The sequence below is a fragment of the Centroberyx affinis genome, unplaced genomic scaffold (assembly GCF_046629955.1).
Source record: "Centroberyx affinis isolate AG114_WGS23_722 - 3 ecotype Tasmania unplaced genomic scaffold, CSIRO-AGI_Caff_v1 ptg003625l_1, whole genome shotgun sequence".
In the NCBI taxonomy this organism is placed as follows: domain Eukaryota; kingdom Metazoa; phylum Chordata; class Actinopteri; order Beryciformes; family Berycidae; genus Centroberyx; species Centroberyx affinis.
Genome location: NW_027281537.1, coordinates 159832 through 179339, shown reverse-complemented (window position 1 = coordinate 179339; position 19508 = coordinate 159832). Strand labels below are relative to the sequence as shown.

Genomic DNA, 19508 nt, shown 5'->3' with positions numbered 1-19508 from the left:
TTCACCCCAGTCACGCAGACCTTATTTATATTCCGATTTTCTTTTTTTTTTTTTTTCATTGCAAAATTGGTCTTAAGCCACATTCTAACTGGCATTAAAACGGCCTTAAAAAGTCTTAAATGTAACTCGATGAAACTCGCAGCTACCCCAAACCAATAAACACAAAAAAGAGCGTGTGACAGGCGCCCCGGGGGGAAGGGAAACGACAGAAGATTTAAAATGTCACACCATATGCCTCGGAGGTTTGGGGGGTGGGGGTGGGGGGGGAGACGCTGTAATCTGTAAGCGAAAAAAAAAAAGCCAGACGAATCTTTCGCTATTCCATAAGCGTCGCGGAGAGACACAGCCGCTAGCGCTAAACGGGGAGGGGAATAAAAATGAATAAAATCAAATCAGCGGTGGGTGACGGACGGAAAGACGAGCGGACAAAGGCGGGGAAAAAATGCATTTATTTTAAATGATTGTTATTAGGCAGATAAGCTGACAAATCCGCCTCCCTCCTGTAACCCCCCCCCCCCCCCCCCTCCGTGATGGTGATGGTTTTTCTTGGTATCGCAGATTATGGGCTGACAAATGTGGAGTTGACACACACACACACACACTAAACATGTCTCATGTTAAATGTGTTCACGTCTCACCCTATAAAAAGCAATATTGTTTACATCCCTTCAAGAATCCCGGAATACATTTTCACCCAATTTCACCCTTTGGCCTTTCCAATGTCGTGTGTGTGTGTGTGTGTGTGTGTGTGGTCTGCTGAAAACGGACAGCAAATTGAGGCAAACAACATGTTTGATTGTTTACCCTCACAGGTGATCTCCTGTAGGACAGTGTGTGTGTGTGTGTGTGTGTGTGTGTGTGTGTGTGTGATGGCCGCCAAGGTGAGTTTCAGGCGAGTGTGTTGGGGATTTGTTTGTGTGTAAAGGGCCTTTGTTGCTCCATCTATTCGATCCCTTTACTCATCTGTCCATCTCCATCACTCCTCTCCTCCATCCTCATATCCCCTCCCTCCCTCCCTCTCTCCCCCCCCCGTCTCCAAACATTTCCTCCCCTCCCCCCCCCCCCTCGCCATTCGTTCCTCAGCTCCCGCCGCCATTTACCTGCTGTTTTTTCTGCCTCCCTGTCCTTCCTATTTTCTCTCTTTCTCGCCGCCCCATTTTCAATCCCTCCTTCCCTCGACCTCTCAGTCACCTCCTCCTTCTCCGCTGCTTTCATTCCATCCCTCCCTTTTGTCTCCTTCAATTTTCAGAAAACATCCAACCTCCCTGACCAGTGTTGCTCCCGTCCTCATCTCTTTAGCCCTCCGGGTCTCCCTCTGTGTGTGTGTGTGTGTGTGTGTGTGCGTGCGCGTGCGTTTTTAAGTATACCGGCTTTAACTCGACACACAAAGTCCACAAGTCTTCATAAGTACACTACAATTACCAGAAATTGACTTGCGAGGATTTTCTTGCTGGTTCTCACAAAGGACGGCGTGTGTGTGTGTGTGTGCGCGCGTGCGAGACATCGCTGATCCTTTGTCCCGTGTTATCCGAGGCCAATTTCCAGTAATCCCCCTCTCAATGGGGGAATCGGAGGGAACCATATAGGGGCCTGATGGCCAAAGCCGTGACCCATTCACTTACAATGGCTCCCTGTTTAGACCGCCGAGAGAGAGGGATTGCGGCTGGAGCGAATGTTGTAGGCTCTTTGTGGGGAAGGTTCACGGCTCAAACCCCTGAGGGAATCTGGACTGTCCCCCGTCCAAAGACAACTACTGCAGATCTATGTGCCCTTGAGCAAGGCATTTAATCCCCGACTGCTCAGTGACTAACGGTCAAATATCTGTGTGCACATGTGCATCTGTGTGGCTCCCTTTACACCCTAAGAGTAACTGAACCCCAAACCCAAATCTGTGGTGAAGCCTGACATGTAATGGTGGAAAGTTGGGTACTGAACTGGCCATCTGCTATTGGCTGGTCTTTGTGCCAGGTGATGTCTCCTTCTATAGAGTACAACAGGCAATGTCATCACCTGGCACCAAAGCAAACACAATCACTAACAATACCACCGGCGTGAGCTGGAGGCTACCAAGCATTTTTTTATAGTAATTATGCCAGGTTTTTACAATTAAAGTGACGATGATACATCGATGTTTAAAAAGCGACACGGAGCACCTTTTTATCATGTGAATCCAGATTGTGTACACATAATTACGTAATTAATTTGCCTTCCATTTACAAGAGGCATTAATGACCCTATTTACGCCTCACAGTAAAACCTCCACCTAGATAACAGATGCCTTTGTCCCGAAAGGACACCGAGCTACATTTAAAGGCGTTGATAATCCATGAAACACGTCCCGCCACTGAGGACTTTTTTGCTGCTCCAAACTTCTACAAGAGGCTAATTTAAGGTACGGATTAGGTTTAGTGTTAAAGCTATCATCAGCCACTTAGCGGACACTTTTATCGAAAGTGGTGCGGATCTAAACGTGAGTGTTGGAGACGGGGGGGGGAGGAGGAGGATGAGGCGAAGCGGAGGGGGATTACGGGATTAATTCTCCGAAAAGAAAGAGGTAGAAAAGACGAAAGGCGCAAGAGAAAAGAGGGGATTTAGCCGTAAGGGGCAGAGATGGAAATGATTAAACAATTAGAACACGGAAGAAGACAGGATGGGGAGAGGAGCGGAGCGGGATGAAGGTGAGAGGAAATGGAAGGAAAGAAGGGTAGAGAGAGAACAGGGTGTCTGCAAGTCCTGGAAAGGTCTTATAATGTCTCATCTTATATTATCTAAACTTTCTGTAAGGCAATTGGATTAAATTGGATTTGGATATGTGCATTACAAGCTGTTCACCTTATCTAAAGCTCCAGCTTGAGGTAGCATATGTGCAGTAAAGTGACAATGTGCATATGCAGTATGCATTATTGTCCGTTCTTATTATCACTATCATAAAACAGAGCAGAGTCATCGGTGTGCAGAGAAATCAGCCACGCAAACTTACATTCCGACACGTCTACACTTATTTTCATTTTCTCACTTATTGCACTTGTGCAATTGGCCGTACGTTTCATTCTAACCGGCGTTATAAAATTAAACGCGCAGTCACCCCGAAAGAAAAGAGGAGATAGGGGGGAAGGAGATGGGGACAGAGAGAGAGGGAGACGGCAATCGGTAGAGAATTGCTGGTAGAGAAAGAAAAGGGCAGAGAAATATCGAGAAAAAGCAAACCCGTAGATTTCATTCTCCCATCCTCCTCTCATCTCTCTCCTCGCCATGAAACACCGTGAAAGATGATACAGCCATTTGCGAGAAAAAAAAAAAAAAATTACATAAATAAATCGGAGACGCTCGTCGTTGCCGGAGAGAGAGCCTTCTGTTTGCAACACTTCAACCATCGCTTGTGGAGTGGAAGAAAAAAAAAAAAAAAAAAAGTTTGCTCTCCAGTGCACTTGAAAGGACATGATGTTTTTATCTGTCATATTCGCTTTTGTACGGGGCCCGGGGGGGGGGGGGGGGGGGGGTAATCGATGCGAGGGGATTCGGGACGGCACAATGGAGCTTCACACCTGTCAGCGGGCGGCCGGATTTCTCTCAAGTGCTGATAGGTCAGGCGCTCCCCCCCACCCCCACCCCCCCATTCAAAACAACTCGAATCCCGAGAGGCGATTCGGGGGCCGGCGCACTCGAGATGACTGGCTGCCCGCGGGACGGACCGTATCATCTGGGTGTCACTTCAACAAAAGAAATACCCCTTAACTTCAGGGGGGGGGGGGGTAGACGCCCCTGGCTTGCAGCGGTCTCCCAGTCCCCTTTGAGCTCTCCCATTCCTTACTCCCAAAAACAGAACTCAAAAATGTAGGAGGCATGTTCTTTTTCGTGGGTTTTCATAGTCAAATTGCTGGAGCCCTCGTTTGTCCCCGGTGTGGTTTTACATAATTCTGTGTCGTTACCTTTTAGCGTTTTATTCCCCCATCTGGCCCGGCTAAACGTCACCGAACATGTCTAAAATCTCGAGAATCCAGTCTGGCAAGTGTTATCATGTTGTCAGCCGAAGGGCGAGAGTTGCCATAATTTGTTTCAATTTTGTGTTATCAGCGGCGTTTCGGGGCAAAACTCTTCAAAAGCAGGCAAACAGCTATTGGAAAACCGAGCTTTGGCAAATAAAACGTTTATTCAACCTAAAAAAAAAGGAGAAATGTGGCACATGTGCTCCAACACCTCAATGAAATTAGTTTAGTTTGGGGGTTTTGTCTCTTTGGGGGGATGGTTGACTGTATGGAGGCATGGACTGTGAGTTGTGTGCGTGTGCCCGCACGTGTAGCGATTTGAATTCCCACAGCAACGTGCTGCAGACGATACGGCAGCGATAGAAGGTGAGCTGAAGGAGACTATCAAGATGCATCAGGAAATGCCTTTTCTATCTACTCTAATTCCAGCAGCTGCGGCGGAGGTCATCTCTAACATGGTTTGACTCACTGTTGCTGCTCTAATGGGCCCGGACCGGTCTAATGCACACTGCACTGCATGACTGACTGACTGACTGGTTATTTGACTGGCTGACTGACTGACTGGTTATTTGACTGGCTGACTGACTGACTGGTTATTTGACTGACTGACTGACTGACTGACTGGTTATTTGACTGACTGACTGACTTACTGGTTATTTGACTGACTGACTGACTGACTGGTTATTTGACTGACTTACTGACTGACTGGTTATTTGACTGACTGACTGACTGACTGGTTATTTGACTGGCTGACTGACTGACTGGTTATTTGACTGACTGACTGACTGGTTATTTGACTGGCTGACTGACTTACTTGTTATTTGACTGACTGACTGACTGACTGGTTATTTGGCTGACTGACTTACTGGTCAAGTGAATGACTGACTGGCTGATTATTTTGCTGACTAAATGACCCTTTGACAGTTTTTTTTTGGCTTGCTGACTGGCTGATTGACTGGCTTGCTGGTTATTTGGCTGACTGACTGTCTAACTAACTAACCACTTGACTGACTGACTGGCTGACTGACTGACTGTCTAACTAACTAACCACTTGACTGACTGACTGACTGACTGGCTGACTGTCTAACTAACTAACCACTTGACTGACTGACTGACTGGCTGACTGTCTAACTAACTAACCACTTGACTGACTGGCTGACTGTCTAACTAACTAACCACTTGACTGACTGACTGACTGTTTAACTAATTAACCACTTGACTGACTGGCTGACTCACTGATTATTTGACTGACTGACTAACTCATTAACAAACTTACCAACTCCCTAAACTGACTAATTATTTTTCTGACTGACTGACTGTCTGACTAACTAAATAACCAACAGACTGACTGACTTGCCAATTATTTGGCTAGTGACTGACTGACTGACCGACTGATTGAATGACTGACTAACTGATTCATTGGCCGACTGACTGACTCCTCTCTTGCCCTCCATAACCTCTCACTGTGCGGTCATCATTGCATTATTGCATTTGAGTCAGTTCTGCTTTCCTACACTCCTCCATGTGTCATCCTCTCCGTCCCTCTCTCTCTCTCTCTCTCTCTCTCACTCTCTCTCTCTCTCTCTCTGAGTGCTATTTCTCTTTCAGTTCTTGCATCTCTGCTGCTTATCTCCTCTCGGTCTTTGGATGACCATGCCTTTACTCTTTATTTAGCCGTTAGAACAGCCGGCTCTCCGCGCACAGGAGCGGCTTTGCATTGCAAGAAATGAGAAAACAACAGGGGGTCGTTGAGAAGACGAGGAGGAGAGGAAAACTGGAGAAAAGAAAGTGGAGGAGAAGAGAAAATTGAGGATTAACTCAAGATTGAAATGATAAAAAAAAAAATGATAGAGAAAGAGTAAGAGAGAGAATGGGGAAAATGGAGAGAGGATTTAGTCCGCAGTTCTGCTACTGATCCGGTCTGCAGCCTAGCCTGTGACCTATGATGTGTGTGTGTGTGTATGTTTGTCTGTGTCTGATGGAGAGAGAGAGCGAGGGAGAGGGAGAGGGAGAGGGGTTATGACATTCATAGAGTGAGCAACAGAGTCAGATGGGTGAAACAGCATATCTGTAGACCAGTGGAGTGCCACACACACTCACTCACTCACACCCTCCACCCCTCACACACACACACACACGCACACACACAGTAGAGTGACTCACTTTAGCGTCCCCTTGCTCAGTGGGGTAGAAAATAAATGTTTTTAATGGTCAGCGGCTGTTTGGAGTGCTTATGTGCATATTTCTGTGTGTGTGTGTGTGTGTGTGTGTGTGTGTGTGTGTGTGTGTCTGTCAGTCAGGAGCAGTAACTGTGGTTGTGTGGGAGTCACTTGAAGGTCTAACAGAGCCACATGAATTGCTCCCGACAAATGGTTTCAACTACTTTCTAGTTCGCAGGCAGCATTTTGTCTTAATGAAGGTAATAATAATAATAATGTTGTCATTATTATTATGTAATATGTCTGTAACTGTCACAGGACAGGCTCTATAGACACTATTCCACCGTTCCAGCGTATTAATTTATCCCATATTCCAAGCATTATCCTCGCTCATAGCCAACCCATTTGCTTGGTGTTAGATGTCACCCATGTATCACTTCTTGGCTGAAAACTAGGCAACAGAGTAGACCAAAGCTGTTATGTATGACATTGATGGGCCCGGAACTTACATCAGTTTATCACCCAATAGTCTACTCACTGGCTGGAACTCAATTTTGTGTTGCTTGGTTGCACATTTTACCAGGAAGCTTTGAGAATAAGTATAATAAATTGGGTTATAAGTGATTTTATTGGCAAACTATTGGATCGACGGCTGCAGAGTTGCATATAACATTGGCTGCTCAAGCAAAAAAAAAATCAAGTCTATTATCCACAATAGGAGGCAACTGGGGGCCAACCCATTCTTAAAATGACACTGGCTGTGGCTAAATGCAAAAGTGGTTCCCTGTGTTATTCTGTGGTCTTGTAGCTTAATAAACTGGTCATCTTAACGAGGTAGAAAGTTGGTAAAGATTGATAAAGATTTATTGTGACAAAAACTTGCACATGTTTTGATCCAAGATGGATCTTATACCATCAACCATCTGGATTTCTTTGGCCAGTGGCTGGTTTTAGAACGTAAGGTACATCACCTGTTTCAACAGCCAATCAGCTCGTAGGGAAGTCAGCTGTAAGGCTAATCTTCCCACCCCTGTGTAATGGGATATATCATACAGAATAGTATTATATATGTTTTTCTCTGTATCTATGGGCTGTAGCTCACCTGACGCCAAGAAGCGAAGTGTTCCCCTGGTGAAATCTCGATAGTTGGTGTTTTCTCTGCTTATTAGAGGTGACACCAACTCCTCTAAACGATAACTGCTCCGGGAATAGAGGGGATCTCCTGTCCCAAGTTCACGGCATAAATTTGCATAAGCCCCCCCCGGGTATTCCGTTGAAGCACCCATGGACGGCTCCAAATTCTCGGCCCTTTTCTCGAACAATCACGGAAGAGCTCGTTGCCAAAAAAGAATACAAAATCCCCTATTTGGGATTATTTTGGCTTTAAACCGGACGAAACTGGCAAGCCGAAGTACCTAAATGAATTAATTTGCCGTCTTTGCTCACGAGTAGCGCCGGCAAAAGATTCTAACACTCCCGATTTGCACGAGCATTTGCGAATATAAAAAAAAAAAAAGAGTCCGATGGCATCAGATGAAGGACGACTCCAACAACTGCACATACAGCTTTTGGTCTAAAGCTGCCGGTTCCTATTCGCGCACGCTTTGAAATGCGCTTTACAGGTTCATTATTTACCATTAAATTAGACCATTAAATCAGCAAAATAAAATGAACTGCCGATGGTAAGTAAGTAGTGTTTCTGACTGTTTATCAGGAGCAGGAATATTGGCAAAGCAGTGCCAGCTTTCCAAACCCTCCGAACAAGTTTATTCATTGAAACCATATTGAGATGATTCTTTGGTTTGATAACACGCACTACACAATAGCACATAATCTCTCGCTCTCCACCTTTCCCCTCGCTGTTTTTCCTCCCGTTCTTCTTCAGCGCCTTTATCATCTTTCACATTTCCCCTAGAAGTAATACATGTGTGTTCTGCTCTGTGTGTGTGTGTGTGTGTGTGTGTGTTTGTCTAAATGGCATACAGGGATCAGTAGTTTTTTTTCAACTCTTGATATGTGCACACATGAACACAAAGAGATGCAAACAGATTGCTACGAACCATAGCTGCCATGACTTTAATTGTGTGTGTGTGTGTGTGTGTGTGTGTGTGTGTGCAGAAGGTAGGTAAGACGGTGCATCATTACTGCCAGTATGATTGGCAGACAGGACTGACAGCTCTCCTTTTGGGGCTGAATGCACACGGGCAAAAAGCTGGAAGACACACACACACACACACACACACACACACATACACTGAAGACGTAAAGAAGCAAAGGTGCATAGCAAGCACTTAGTATCTCTCTGGATGTGTGGTTGTGTGTGTGTGTGTGTGTTGTACTCCTTTGAGCTGTGTTTCTTAGTGAGTCTCCCCTCTCATTATACATGGCCCATTAGTACGGGAGTGTGTGTTGTCTGAACTGAACAAGGGAAGGACAGCAGAAACACATGTTAGACTCTCTCTCTCTCTCTTTCTCTCTCTCTCTCTCCCTCCCTCTATGTCTCTCTCTCGTCTTCATCCTCTTGCACTGTTTCTCTTTTCTTTGTCTTTCTTTATCTGTTTGTCTCCAGGCAGTTTACTGGAGAGATTAGTCCACAGTTCTGCCCCAAGCCTATGACTTGGTGTGTGTGTGTGTGTGTGTGTGTGTGTGTGTGTGTGAGAGAGATTTTGTGCCAAGTTACCAGTAGGAGCGAGGTCCAGCCCTAAATAATTTAGCTACTGTCTATTTGATCCCTTACTAGAGAAGTGCTGAAAGATAGAGGGATGGAGAGGGAGGGCGAGAAAGATACATGCATACTGTATACCCCATTATATATATACATATATATGATGGATGTGTGTGTATTGTATGTGTATATTCACATACAGTATGCCCATTATATATACAGTATGTTTAATCCTTCATATCTATATATAGGAGGGACATTGCATTTAGTTGAATGGAACAAATTAATTGTCATTGAATGTTGCTGCTGATAAGACTGATAAATATAGATTTTTGTCTAATAACTGGTCATCTGTTCATATTTATCTAGTAATATTGCCTCATTTGACGCCATACTGCTTTGGGAACAATGTTTTCTTTCCTGTAATGAAGCCGATTTGAATTGAAATGAAACACTAATAGGAAGAATGGACAGAGAGAAAGAGGAACAGGCAGAAAGGGAGAGAGGGAGAAGTTGAGAGATGGCGATTTTTGGTATTTCTATTGATGTTATGATACCAAAAGGTCGCAAAAAGCTTTCAAAATGTGGGTTCTTGCACAGAGAAATCAAATTTTCTCTTAGTTTCTGCGTGTTTTTTTTAAGGAAATCTGGGTAATGATGTAATAAAGTGGCGATTGCTTTCTCTCTCACCTTCCAAAATGAGGATAAGTGAATTTCCTCGTCTGTGACTCATCAGGAAAGCCAAACAGCGTTGGTGTCCAGTGATCTTGTCATCGTTTCATTTGATCAAGTCAAAGTAATGGGCACTTGCCATTTGCCATATCTCATCTGAGCGAGTTTAGTCTGAAAGGACAGTGAGGAAAATGGATCAGCAGATAGGGGTGGGGTGTAGGTTCTACATAATTCAATTTCTGTCTGGTATTTAGAGAGAGGTGATAAAAGGAATGGCTTGTTTTTTCATTAGGAACTGTAATAATATAACATATACATATTCCACTACTGGGAAAAATAATAACTAGTCTAGTCTTGGTTATTTATATAGCCTTTTATCACAGTCAAGTCTTTATATACCATTATATACATGTTACATACCATACTACATCACACATATACATCCTACATATATATATATATATATATATATATATATATATATATACACATCATATACATCATATAATAGGTCATATACATACTTCATATACATTATTTACTACATCATATACACACTATACATCATGTACTACATTATATACACTATGCATCATATACTACATCATATACACACTATACATCATGTACTACATCATATACACACTGTACATCATGTACTACATCATATACACACTATACATCATAGACTACATCATATACACACTATGCATCATAGACTATATCATATACACTATGCATCATATACTACATCATATACACATTATGCATCATATACTACATCATATACACTATGCATCATACTACATCATATACACACTATACATCACGTACTACATCATATACACACTACATTATGTACTACATCATATACACTATACATCATATACTACATCATATACACACTATGCATCATATACTACATCATATACACACTATGCATCATATACTACATCATATACACACTATGCATCATGTACTACATCATATATACACTATGCATCATGTACTACATCATATATACACTATGCATCATATACACTATGCATCATATACTACTGTATATACACACTATACATAAGTGCAGCAGCTCCTCAAAGTCTCTTAATTCTTGTTTCTCGGCTGTTCATGTCCACAAACATTCATTTTCAACCCCTTAAGATCATTGCAATAACATCGAATCTGTTTCGTGCGTGCCACTGCACAGTAAAATGATAGCAATAAAAAAAATACATTAACCGTTTCAAACCGAAACAACAACAACAACAACAACAACAACAGCAAAAAAAAAAAAAAAAAAAAACCCAGCAGGCCCCCGTTTATCAATATTCCTGTATGTGTGTTCAAACTCGGAAAGATGCTGAGAGGGTGGACAAAGTTGCGCGATGAAAAATGCATGCCGGACCTTGTTAAAGATTCAGCGCGGTCTAATTCACACAGACGCCGCGCCGCATAGATTAAAATGTGCTTTCCGTACAGATTTGTTGGTTGCTTCGTTTGATTCGCGGAGGCCCGGGAAAACACAGCGAGCGTTTCACCGCCAATCTCACTATTTCATCATTCATCGTTTTTTTTTCTTTCTTTCCGGAGCGTGTGTTGTGCCTGGTAGGAACTGAGCGGTGGCCTGCCGTTACTGATGCACACACACACACACGTAGAGGTCTGACTAGACGCTCCTAGCCTTTACTTTACCATGAGACACAGTGTCGAGGTTCACAGATAGATTTACACGGGCACATACACACACACACACACACACACACACACACACAAAACACAGACCCATAAAGACACAAGGCCAAGAACAAGGACCTTGCTGTAACACACGGGTCGACGTACGTGGACACACACACACACACATACACACACACACACACACACACACACATTAGCACACGGGCAAGGGCATTCCCATAATATACAAGTAGATTTACATAGACACACACACACACGCACACACACAAGCCCAAGAGCAAGAACGTTGCCATAAAACACAGGTAGACTTACATAGACAGACACAGACACACACACACACACACACACACATAAAGACACAAGGACAAGGACCTGCCCATGACACACAGACTAGCATTGACATAAACACACACACACACACACATAAAAACACATACACAGAGAGACACACACACACACACACAGACAGCGTCACAAGGACAAGGACCCTCCCATTAAACACAGATAGACACACACACACACACACACACACCCAATCATTAAACTACCCCACCATATAACATTGCCATTATAATGCTTGGACACACGTATGTTTGTGTGTGTGTGTGTTTGTTGTTTACCTTTAGCGTTGTGTTCTAACGCCGGCTGTGTTGTGACCTTTTAGCTAAGCCGGCCCGGATTTAATCAACAGCAGAGACACTTCTACAGTACACACTCAAAACACAGCCAAGGACTGGGGCTGGGACTTTTTCCTACACACACACACACACACACACACACACACAAAAGAAAGACAGCCAAGTCTGTACTCCTTCTCTGTGTAAATAATGGTTAGGTGCGTTGTATTCCAGCTTCTTTGTGTCCATCCCATTAGTCAGCGTGGGCCAGTCGGAGTCAGACCTATTAAATTTTAGATTTAGCTTCTCGCATCTAGCAGCAGCTTCTTTTCCAAGCAGCCTCAGACTTCCATGGAGTTCTGGAGCGGTTGTTTTCCAGAAAGGAAAGTCAGGGAAGTCGATCGATTGTCCTGGGGAGTCCGGGAATATCGGCGGATTTTTAGGAATACCCCAGAATGTATTTTAGAAGTTGTTTCACACATTTGTCGCGCCAGAAATCGGACAGTGCATCGTTTTAGAAAGGAAATAGCTGCTAATGGTCGGTTTGTTTATTTCGAGGGTTTTGTTTCTTTCAAAATGCAGTTTGTCCATGTTTAGAACAGAAAAAAAAGGTTGTATATCAATATAGGCTATATCACAATATGGCTCACACGCAAAATCACGTTCAATGATCAAGTTAAGGTTCATCCTTTTGAACTGAATGGGAAAGCTAGGTGTGATGTCAAACAAAACTTAAAATTTCAATTCATATTCCTACCATACCTCGATTTGTTTGAGTTTTTAAATAGAATTTGCTTGATATTATCAATTCAGACAGCAGGATTATGTCCCAAAATCAGCATATCATCACAATATGATTCTACAGAAAGATGTTGAAAAATGATAATATTGGATTATCGTCCAGCCCTATTTGAAATTCACAGTTATATAAAAATATATGTGAGCCTCTTAAATGCTTGAATTCTGTATTAAAGGGGTTAAAGGGGTACTTAGTAAACCCATTCCAAAATGGGTTTCTAGCATTAATACCATTTCCGAACAGTGCTGGACTGATAAAGGTAATTCATCTCTCTTGAATCTGAAAATCCTTATGGAATGTTTCGTCCTCTCTCTCTCCTGTGTGTGTGTGTGTGTGTGTGTGTGCGTGTGTGTGCGTGTCCGTCCAGAACCTGCTGTCGGAGAAGGTTGACCAGATGATGGAGTGGTCCTCCCGCCGCTCGGTCGTCCGGATGAACGGGGACAAGTTCCGTCGCTTCGTCAAGGCCCCGCCCAGGAACTACTCTGTCATCGTCATGTTCACCGCCCTGCAGCCTCAGAGGCAGTGCTCCGTCTGCAGGTACACACACACACACACACACACACACACACACACACACACTCCCAAGACCCATGCACTAATTATTATTTCCACAATCTAGCCTAGCTTCTTCTTCCTTCCCTCTTCTTTCTTAGGCCTCTTGCAAGTCCACACACACACGCACAAAACTCATTTGATATCGCACGTACCCCTCCTTCCACACACACACATATAGACTCAGACACCTTGGGGAACACAGAAAACAGTGTTATGTAAGGCGAACCTGTGGGTCACGTTGACATTTGGATCAAAAGGCACGCTACCAAATGGGAATGAGCAAATTCCAGAGAACAAGGCCAGCAGGACCCACTTACCCACTTACATACTAAAAGTATTAAAAGCAATGAGCAGACCTTTGGAAAATCGTCTCTGTGCAATGACTTGCAACCCAATAGTGGGCTTACAGTGTGATGTGAGTTTTAATATAAGAGTTGGCAGTTATCTGCAGCAGGGCCATGTGAGACTTGGCAAGATCAAGCACTAACTCAGAATTTTAATAGAAGATTAAAAGTGCTACGTGTTTGTCTCCAAAGTGTATCCCTATTTAAAACAGATTGTTATTGACTTCATCATACGCCTCTAAATGTCTTCATATGTGTGTCCAGACTCACTCTAATTTGTCAGAAATTAGGCCACAATACTCAACAAATACAAATTCTTGTACGTTTGTCAAATGGCAAACGTACAACAAAAGTGATTCAGACCAATTCAAACAAACTCCCTTCACTCGCCCAGTGTTTCAGCACCACGGCCAGTTCTGTACCCAGCACTGGGTTTCACATGAAAAGTGTGGCGGGAGCTCTCCGCGGTGCTGAAATGTACTCTGGTGGTACTGCTTTGATCTGAGCAGTCAGCTGGTGATGTGAGAGAAATGTGAAGTTGTGCAAACATCATTAGGCTGTTTCAGGACATACTGTAATGGCTATTGGGGAATTTGTTATCCAGCATCAGCATGTGACAAGAGTAAAAGACAGTAAAACAGAGTAAGAGACATGACAGCATTTAGGCATTACAATGGTTTGAATGTAGATTGTCGGCATTGTCATGTAGCATGTTGATAATATGCACACACTACACACTACAGTATACAATATGGTGAATACAGACAGCATATACCATTTTGATTGTGTATGTAGAGTTTGCGGGCAGACCAATTAAGTATGTCTCTGTGTAGAAAGTAGAAGGCTCCAATTAGTTCTTACCTCAGTTGGAATTTGCTTTGGTTTTTAATGTTTGTTGCATTGCTTAGATTGCTTTTTACTTGATTTCCTTTTTGTTTTTTTATTCACTTGTTTACAAAGCATTATGAACTGTAACTATGTATTGAAAGAGTTATAAATAAAGACAATTACTGTTGCTACTGTTGTCTGGAGCAAACACACTGTTTCCACACATGCTACTGCAGCTCACTGACTCTCACTGAGAAGTATTATTACTTGGTAAAGTGCTGTTTTGTCCTGTAGTAGAAAGAAGACTAATGGGCCCTGGCTAGCCCTCCTTTTGTCCTGTAGTTGAAAACAGGCTAGTGAGGCCAGACTAGCCTACAAGTCAGAGGTGTGACCAAGTCAACTTTGCTGGAGTCCCAAGTCAGTCTCAAGTCAAGTAGTCTAAATGTAGATTACCAAGTCAAGTCCACGTCATTAATGTCAAGTCTCAAGTTTAAAGTCCATTATCAATTTAATATTGCTTTAATATTGCTTTAATTATTATTTTTTAATACAATATGGTTTTAATAGGATACAAACTTGGTAAGAGCATTATGAGTCTGATTTCTATAATCAGTTTCAATTTCAATAAATTCAATCAGTTCATACAAATTCAGAAAACAGAATTTAAATTCAGCTGTCTGGTGGAACAAATCTCATCACTTTCAATCTAAGTCATTTACACAAACACAAGATCTTAGTCCCACGTATTCTCTTCATGCATCAAGTCAAATCCCAAGAAATTAAAATTGTGACCTGAGTCTGACTCAAGTCCAAGTCATGTGACTCGACGCCTCTCCTCTGCTACAAGTTATTCTGTCCTGCAGTGAAAGCTTGCGAGCCCTGATTGGCCCTGTTTGGTCCTGCAGTGGCCTGGCGTGCTCTATTTGGAGCTCCTAAACCCTTTCAGCCTGGAAGCCAGTAAACTTTGTCTCATCCTGGGACCAAGGCTCTCTAAAACTTACTAGTGCTGACATCATGTAGGGATACAGCATAAACACACCCATAAGCTGTTTACAGTCCAGACCAAGAAACCTGGGTGGCTTCTTGTGGAATCTGTGACGACTAGCCCTGTTTGGGTCCTGTAGTGTAAACCTGGCTTTTTGACTGGTCCTTGTCCTGGTGTCCTAGAGTAAGTCCAACTAGTTGATGTAATCAGCAGTGACCTTCTCCATCCTGACCTGGCCTGTTACTCTAATCAGCCACTCTGCTACTTCATCAATCACTTGATGAGATAGCTTATTCATTACTCATGTCTGCACTCCTTCCTCTCCTTGCTGTATCTCTCTCTCTCTCACTCACTCACTCACTCTTCCACACACACGTTTTCTCTCCATTCGCTATTGGATGACCCTTGACACATGTAGGCACACACACACATGCGCACTCTCTCTCCCTCTTATTCTTTGCAACGGACTGACCTCTGACACATCCATCCGTTTATCTATTTATCTCAAGAGCTGTTTAACAAGGAAATCAGACTACTTATTCCTACTTGATGTGCCAGATGCACTCATTAATGTCAGCACACTTTCTCTCTTGCTAACCCTTATTGTCTTCTCTCTCTTTTTTTTGTTCGTCCGTCCGTCCCTCCGTCCGTTCGTCCTCTCAGTCTTTCTCCAGCCACGCTCTTATTACCATGAGCGATAGCATCGCATCATTAGAGCAGAAAGATAGAGAGGGAAAGAGAGAGAGGGGGTGGGAGTAAGAGATGAATGTTAGATGGCGACCCGGGAGCCTGCGTTAAGAGGGCTAACAGGCAATGAGAAAGACGGCTAATCACCGGGGTCCACGCTCCCTCATCACTCTTCATCTCTCTCTCTCTCTCTCTCTCTCTCTCTCTCTCTCTCCCTCTTTCTTTCAGTTGCACACTTTGAGGCCGGTCGGGGTAGAGCGGGAGACATTAGGGAGAGGTCATAAAACCAAATATTCAAATAGTTGTTCATGGGATCATCGCCTACTTTGGTAATTTTGCCGTTAAACATTTTATTATAATATTGAGTCGTTTCAATAATTTTAGCAGAGCAGGCTATGCGGTGCTCAAATGGCTGAGGAAAAGAACTATGGGCAATGGACCAGCCATTACATTACATTGAAAAAAAACATCTCCACGCAGTCTCTGATGTTTTGTACTCAAAACTTTGCTATCAGCTTTCAGTAGCTATTATGTCGTTATCAAAGCCACACAAAAGCCCAGCGTGGACAAACTTCAAGAAAATGAATGGGCGTCTTTTCAGAGTAAAGTACGGTACCATGGCTGCACAACCACAATGCTGATTCATCTCAACAAGAATCCAGCTATTTCTCCAAGCCAGGAAGATAGACCAAGGCAAACTAAAATGACAACATTTGTGAAAGTTCCTCTGATGTGTGACAGAAGCTGAACTGAGGGAATCTGTACACCTCATTGCTGGCATGATTGCTAAAGATATGAAATCACTCAGTATCATAAAGATTTTTGTCCATAATCTGCTTTAGCCTTTGTAAATTTTGAGCACCCAAACATTCATTTAGACCACACACTGAATCAGCTGAGAGAGGGGTTTTGCAAAAATTAAAGGGGGACGAGCTAGGAAAGTGCCACACCTAGACAACAAATCTCTACCAGAGATTTTAATTGTTTGAGACTTGATGCATGAAGAGAAGACTTGAGACTTGACTTGATTTGGGTTCTGGTGACTTGGGACTCGACTTTGACTTGTACTTTGATGACTTGAAAAGGTTTCTAAAGTTGACTTGACTTGAGATCTTGTGTTTGTGTAAATGACTTAGGTTGAAAGTGATGAGATTTTTCCAGCAGATGACTAAATTTAAATTCTGTTTTCTGAATTTGTATGGAATGATTGAAACTGATTCTAGAAATCAAACTCATGATGCTCTTACCAAGTTTTTATCCTATTAAAACCATATTGCATTGAAAAGTCCTAGATATTTAGTTTTCTTTAAGATATTAAATTGATACTGGACTCTTGATTTGTTCTGACTTGACTTGCTGTTCTACATTTAGACTTGAGACTTGACATTAATGACATGGACTTGACTTGGTAATCTACATTTAGACAAAGTTGACATGACACCTCTTAAATCTTTGACATCAGCTTTTCTCTAGACCTTTCTTCCTCCCTTTGCTCACTTCATTTAGGTTCACTCTTGATTCAGCTCTTGCTGCTTCAGTTCAGTTTATTTGTTTCAGTTATATTCACATCAATTCAATAACCGTTAATTAAGTCGGAATGCAGAGTTCAGACTTTTTAATGTTTCATTTCTTGTGCTGAAGAGAGTTCAGGTTGTGCCAGTAAATATTCACTCCTGTTTTCTGGCAGAAACCTCATAGACCTTTCACAATGCTTGTTAGGATTCCTTGTTATTCCTTCATTTGTTGCCAGCTTATACAGCACAGAGGAAAGCCTTGGTTCTCTAGCTTTGTTCACATAGGAATAACATGTATGGATTATAAAATTGGACATATGACTCACTGACAATTACAGTCTCTGAACACTGACAGCAAGTCAAGGCTCTGACTCACAGATCAGAGGAAATAATCTGCACCTTTCTGTGTATTATTATAGTATTATTCCTTACATGTAGTTAATACATCATTTATGAGAGATTTACAAAAGAAAGGACAAAGATGATAAACAGACCATGCAGCTTTACCCTCCTACATTGCTTCTGTGTTTCTCTCTTCCTCTGTTTTCCTTTCTTTGGGCTGCAAGTCTTTCAACTCTTGTCCTGCCCACACCTATGCAACACACTCCCGCAGAAAATGGTATGCGCCCCAAAATGTCCTGTATATCATTGAAAGGCAAATTTCAGGCAAATGGGGGGATTTAGACATGCACACAGAGGGTCTGTGAGAATCTGAGATGCTAACATCTAGGATTTGGTCAGTTTTAATAAAATTTAAGATTTTCTCCGATGGGAATCCATGCACCACATTGTTTAGAAAGCTATCTAGCACATCTGTCCATATAAGTAATTACTTTCCCTTGTTAATACACACTGTCCTCAATGTCAGTGTTTATGAGCACATTTTAATATGGCTGTTTTATCACCATATGGTGCGTAATGATTCACACACACACATAAACAGACATACAGCATACGCTTACGAGCGCACACACAGAGACACACATACAGACACAGTGGAAACACAACTGCTCACAATATGGCTACAACAATAGACAAACGCATCATTTGTGTAGGAACATTAATACTAAATGTTGTATATCAAACATTTACGTTGGCGTCTACAATAGCATGTTGTGTTGTCATGCCCAGACTAAAAAAATGTTTAATTATTCATATCCCTAGTTTGTTGCTCTTGTTAATTTATGTTGCCTTGGAGAGACAGAGACACGGAGGCTGTTACGAGACTTTGCTGGGTGGTTGCCATGGTTACGTAATCAAGCTGGGGACAGGGCTGTAGGACTCGAGACCGTTTTTTGACGGTCTTGGTCTCGTCTCGGACTCGTAGTTAATATGACTCAGACTTGAATCGGTCTCGGGAGTGAATATGACTTGGTCTTGAAGCCGTCTCGGATGAATTAACGTTACATAATATTATTGTTTTTATAATTATAATCTCTTCTAAGAAAGTGACCAGCAGCGAATGATACAATTTTCACAGTTGATAAAGTTATGCGCCCACCGAAAGGTTTAGTGACTGTTGATTGGTGATATGCCAACTACCCAACCAATGACTTTGTTTTGATAAAAAAAATAAATAATAAACTCACCATGTCCATATGTAACGTTACTCCTGCTCTCGCTCTGTCTTTCTGTCTTTTTTCCTTCTTCTTCGCCTTCTTAAATTACAGGTAAGAATATTTTCAGTCAAGCAGTGCTGAGAGCAGCATATGGTTGTGGAGCAGTAAGACAAAGTAGGTGAAATAGATTAATCCACTTCTAGTTAAGTAAAGGTGGAACTACTGTATGTTATGCCCACAATTGATTTTGTCCTCAAAACATGCTAATTTTGTTGAAATGTCTTTAGAAACCTCACTTCTATTTTAGGCAATAAACAAAAATATGCTATTTTAGTCAGTAAATACAATGGTAGCCTTGGATAACACATTGTTATGGTATTGGTCTCGAATTGGACTCGTAGTTTTGCGGTCTTGGTCTCGACCCTCCTCGGTCTTGGTCTTGA

At 42.5% G+C, this 19508-nt stretch overlaps 1 protein-coding gene across 1 annotated transcript in view; it reads left to right on the top strand.

Moving 5' to 3' along the window:
• Positions 1-19508, top strand: part of tusc3 (tumor suppressor candidate 3) — an 89410-nt gene that overhangs the window by 19167 nt on the left and 50735 nt on the right. The window contains exon 2 of the mRNA XM_071540358.1: positions 12961-13130. Within this exon, the coding sequence (XP_071396459.1) occupies positions 12961-13130 (170 nt within the window). The remainder of the gene's footprint in view (positions 1-12960; positions 13131-19508) is intronic.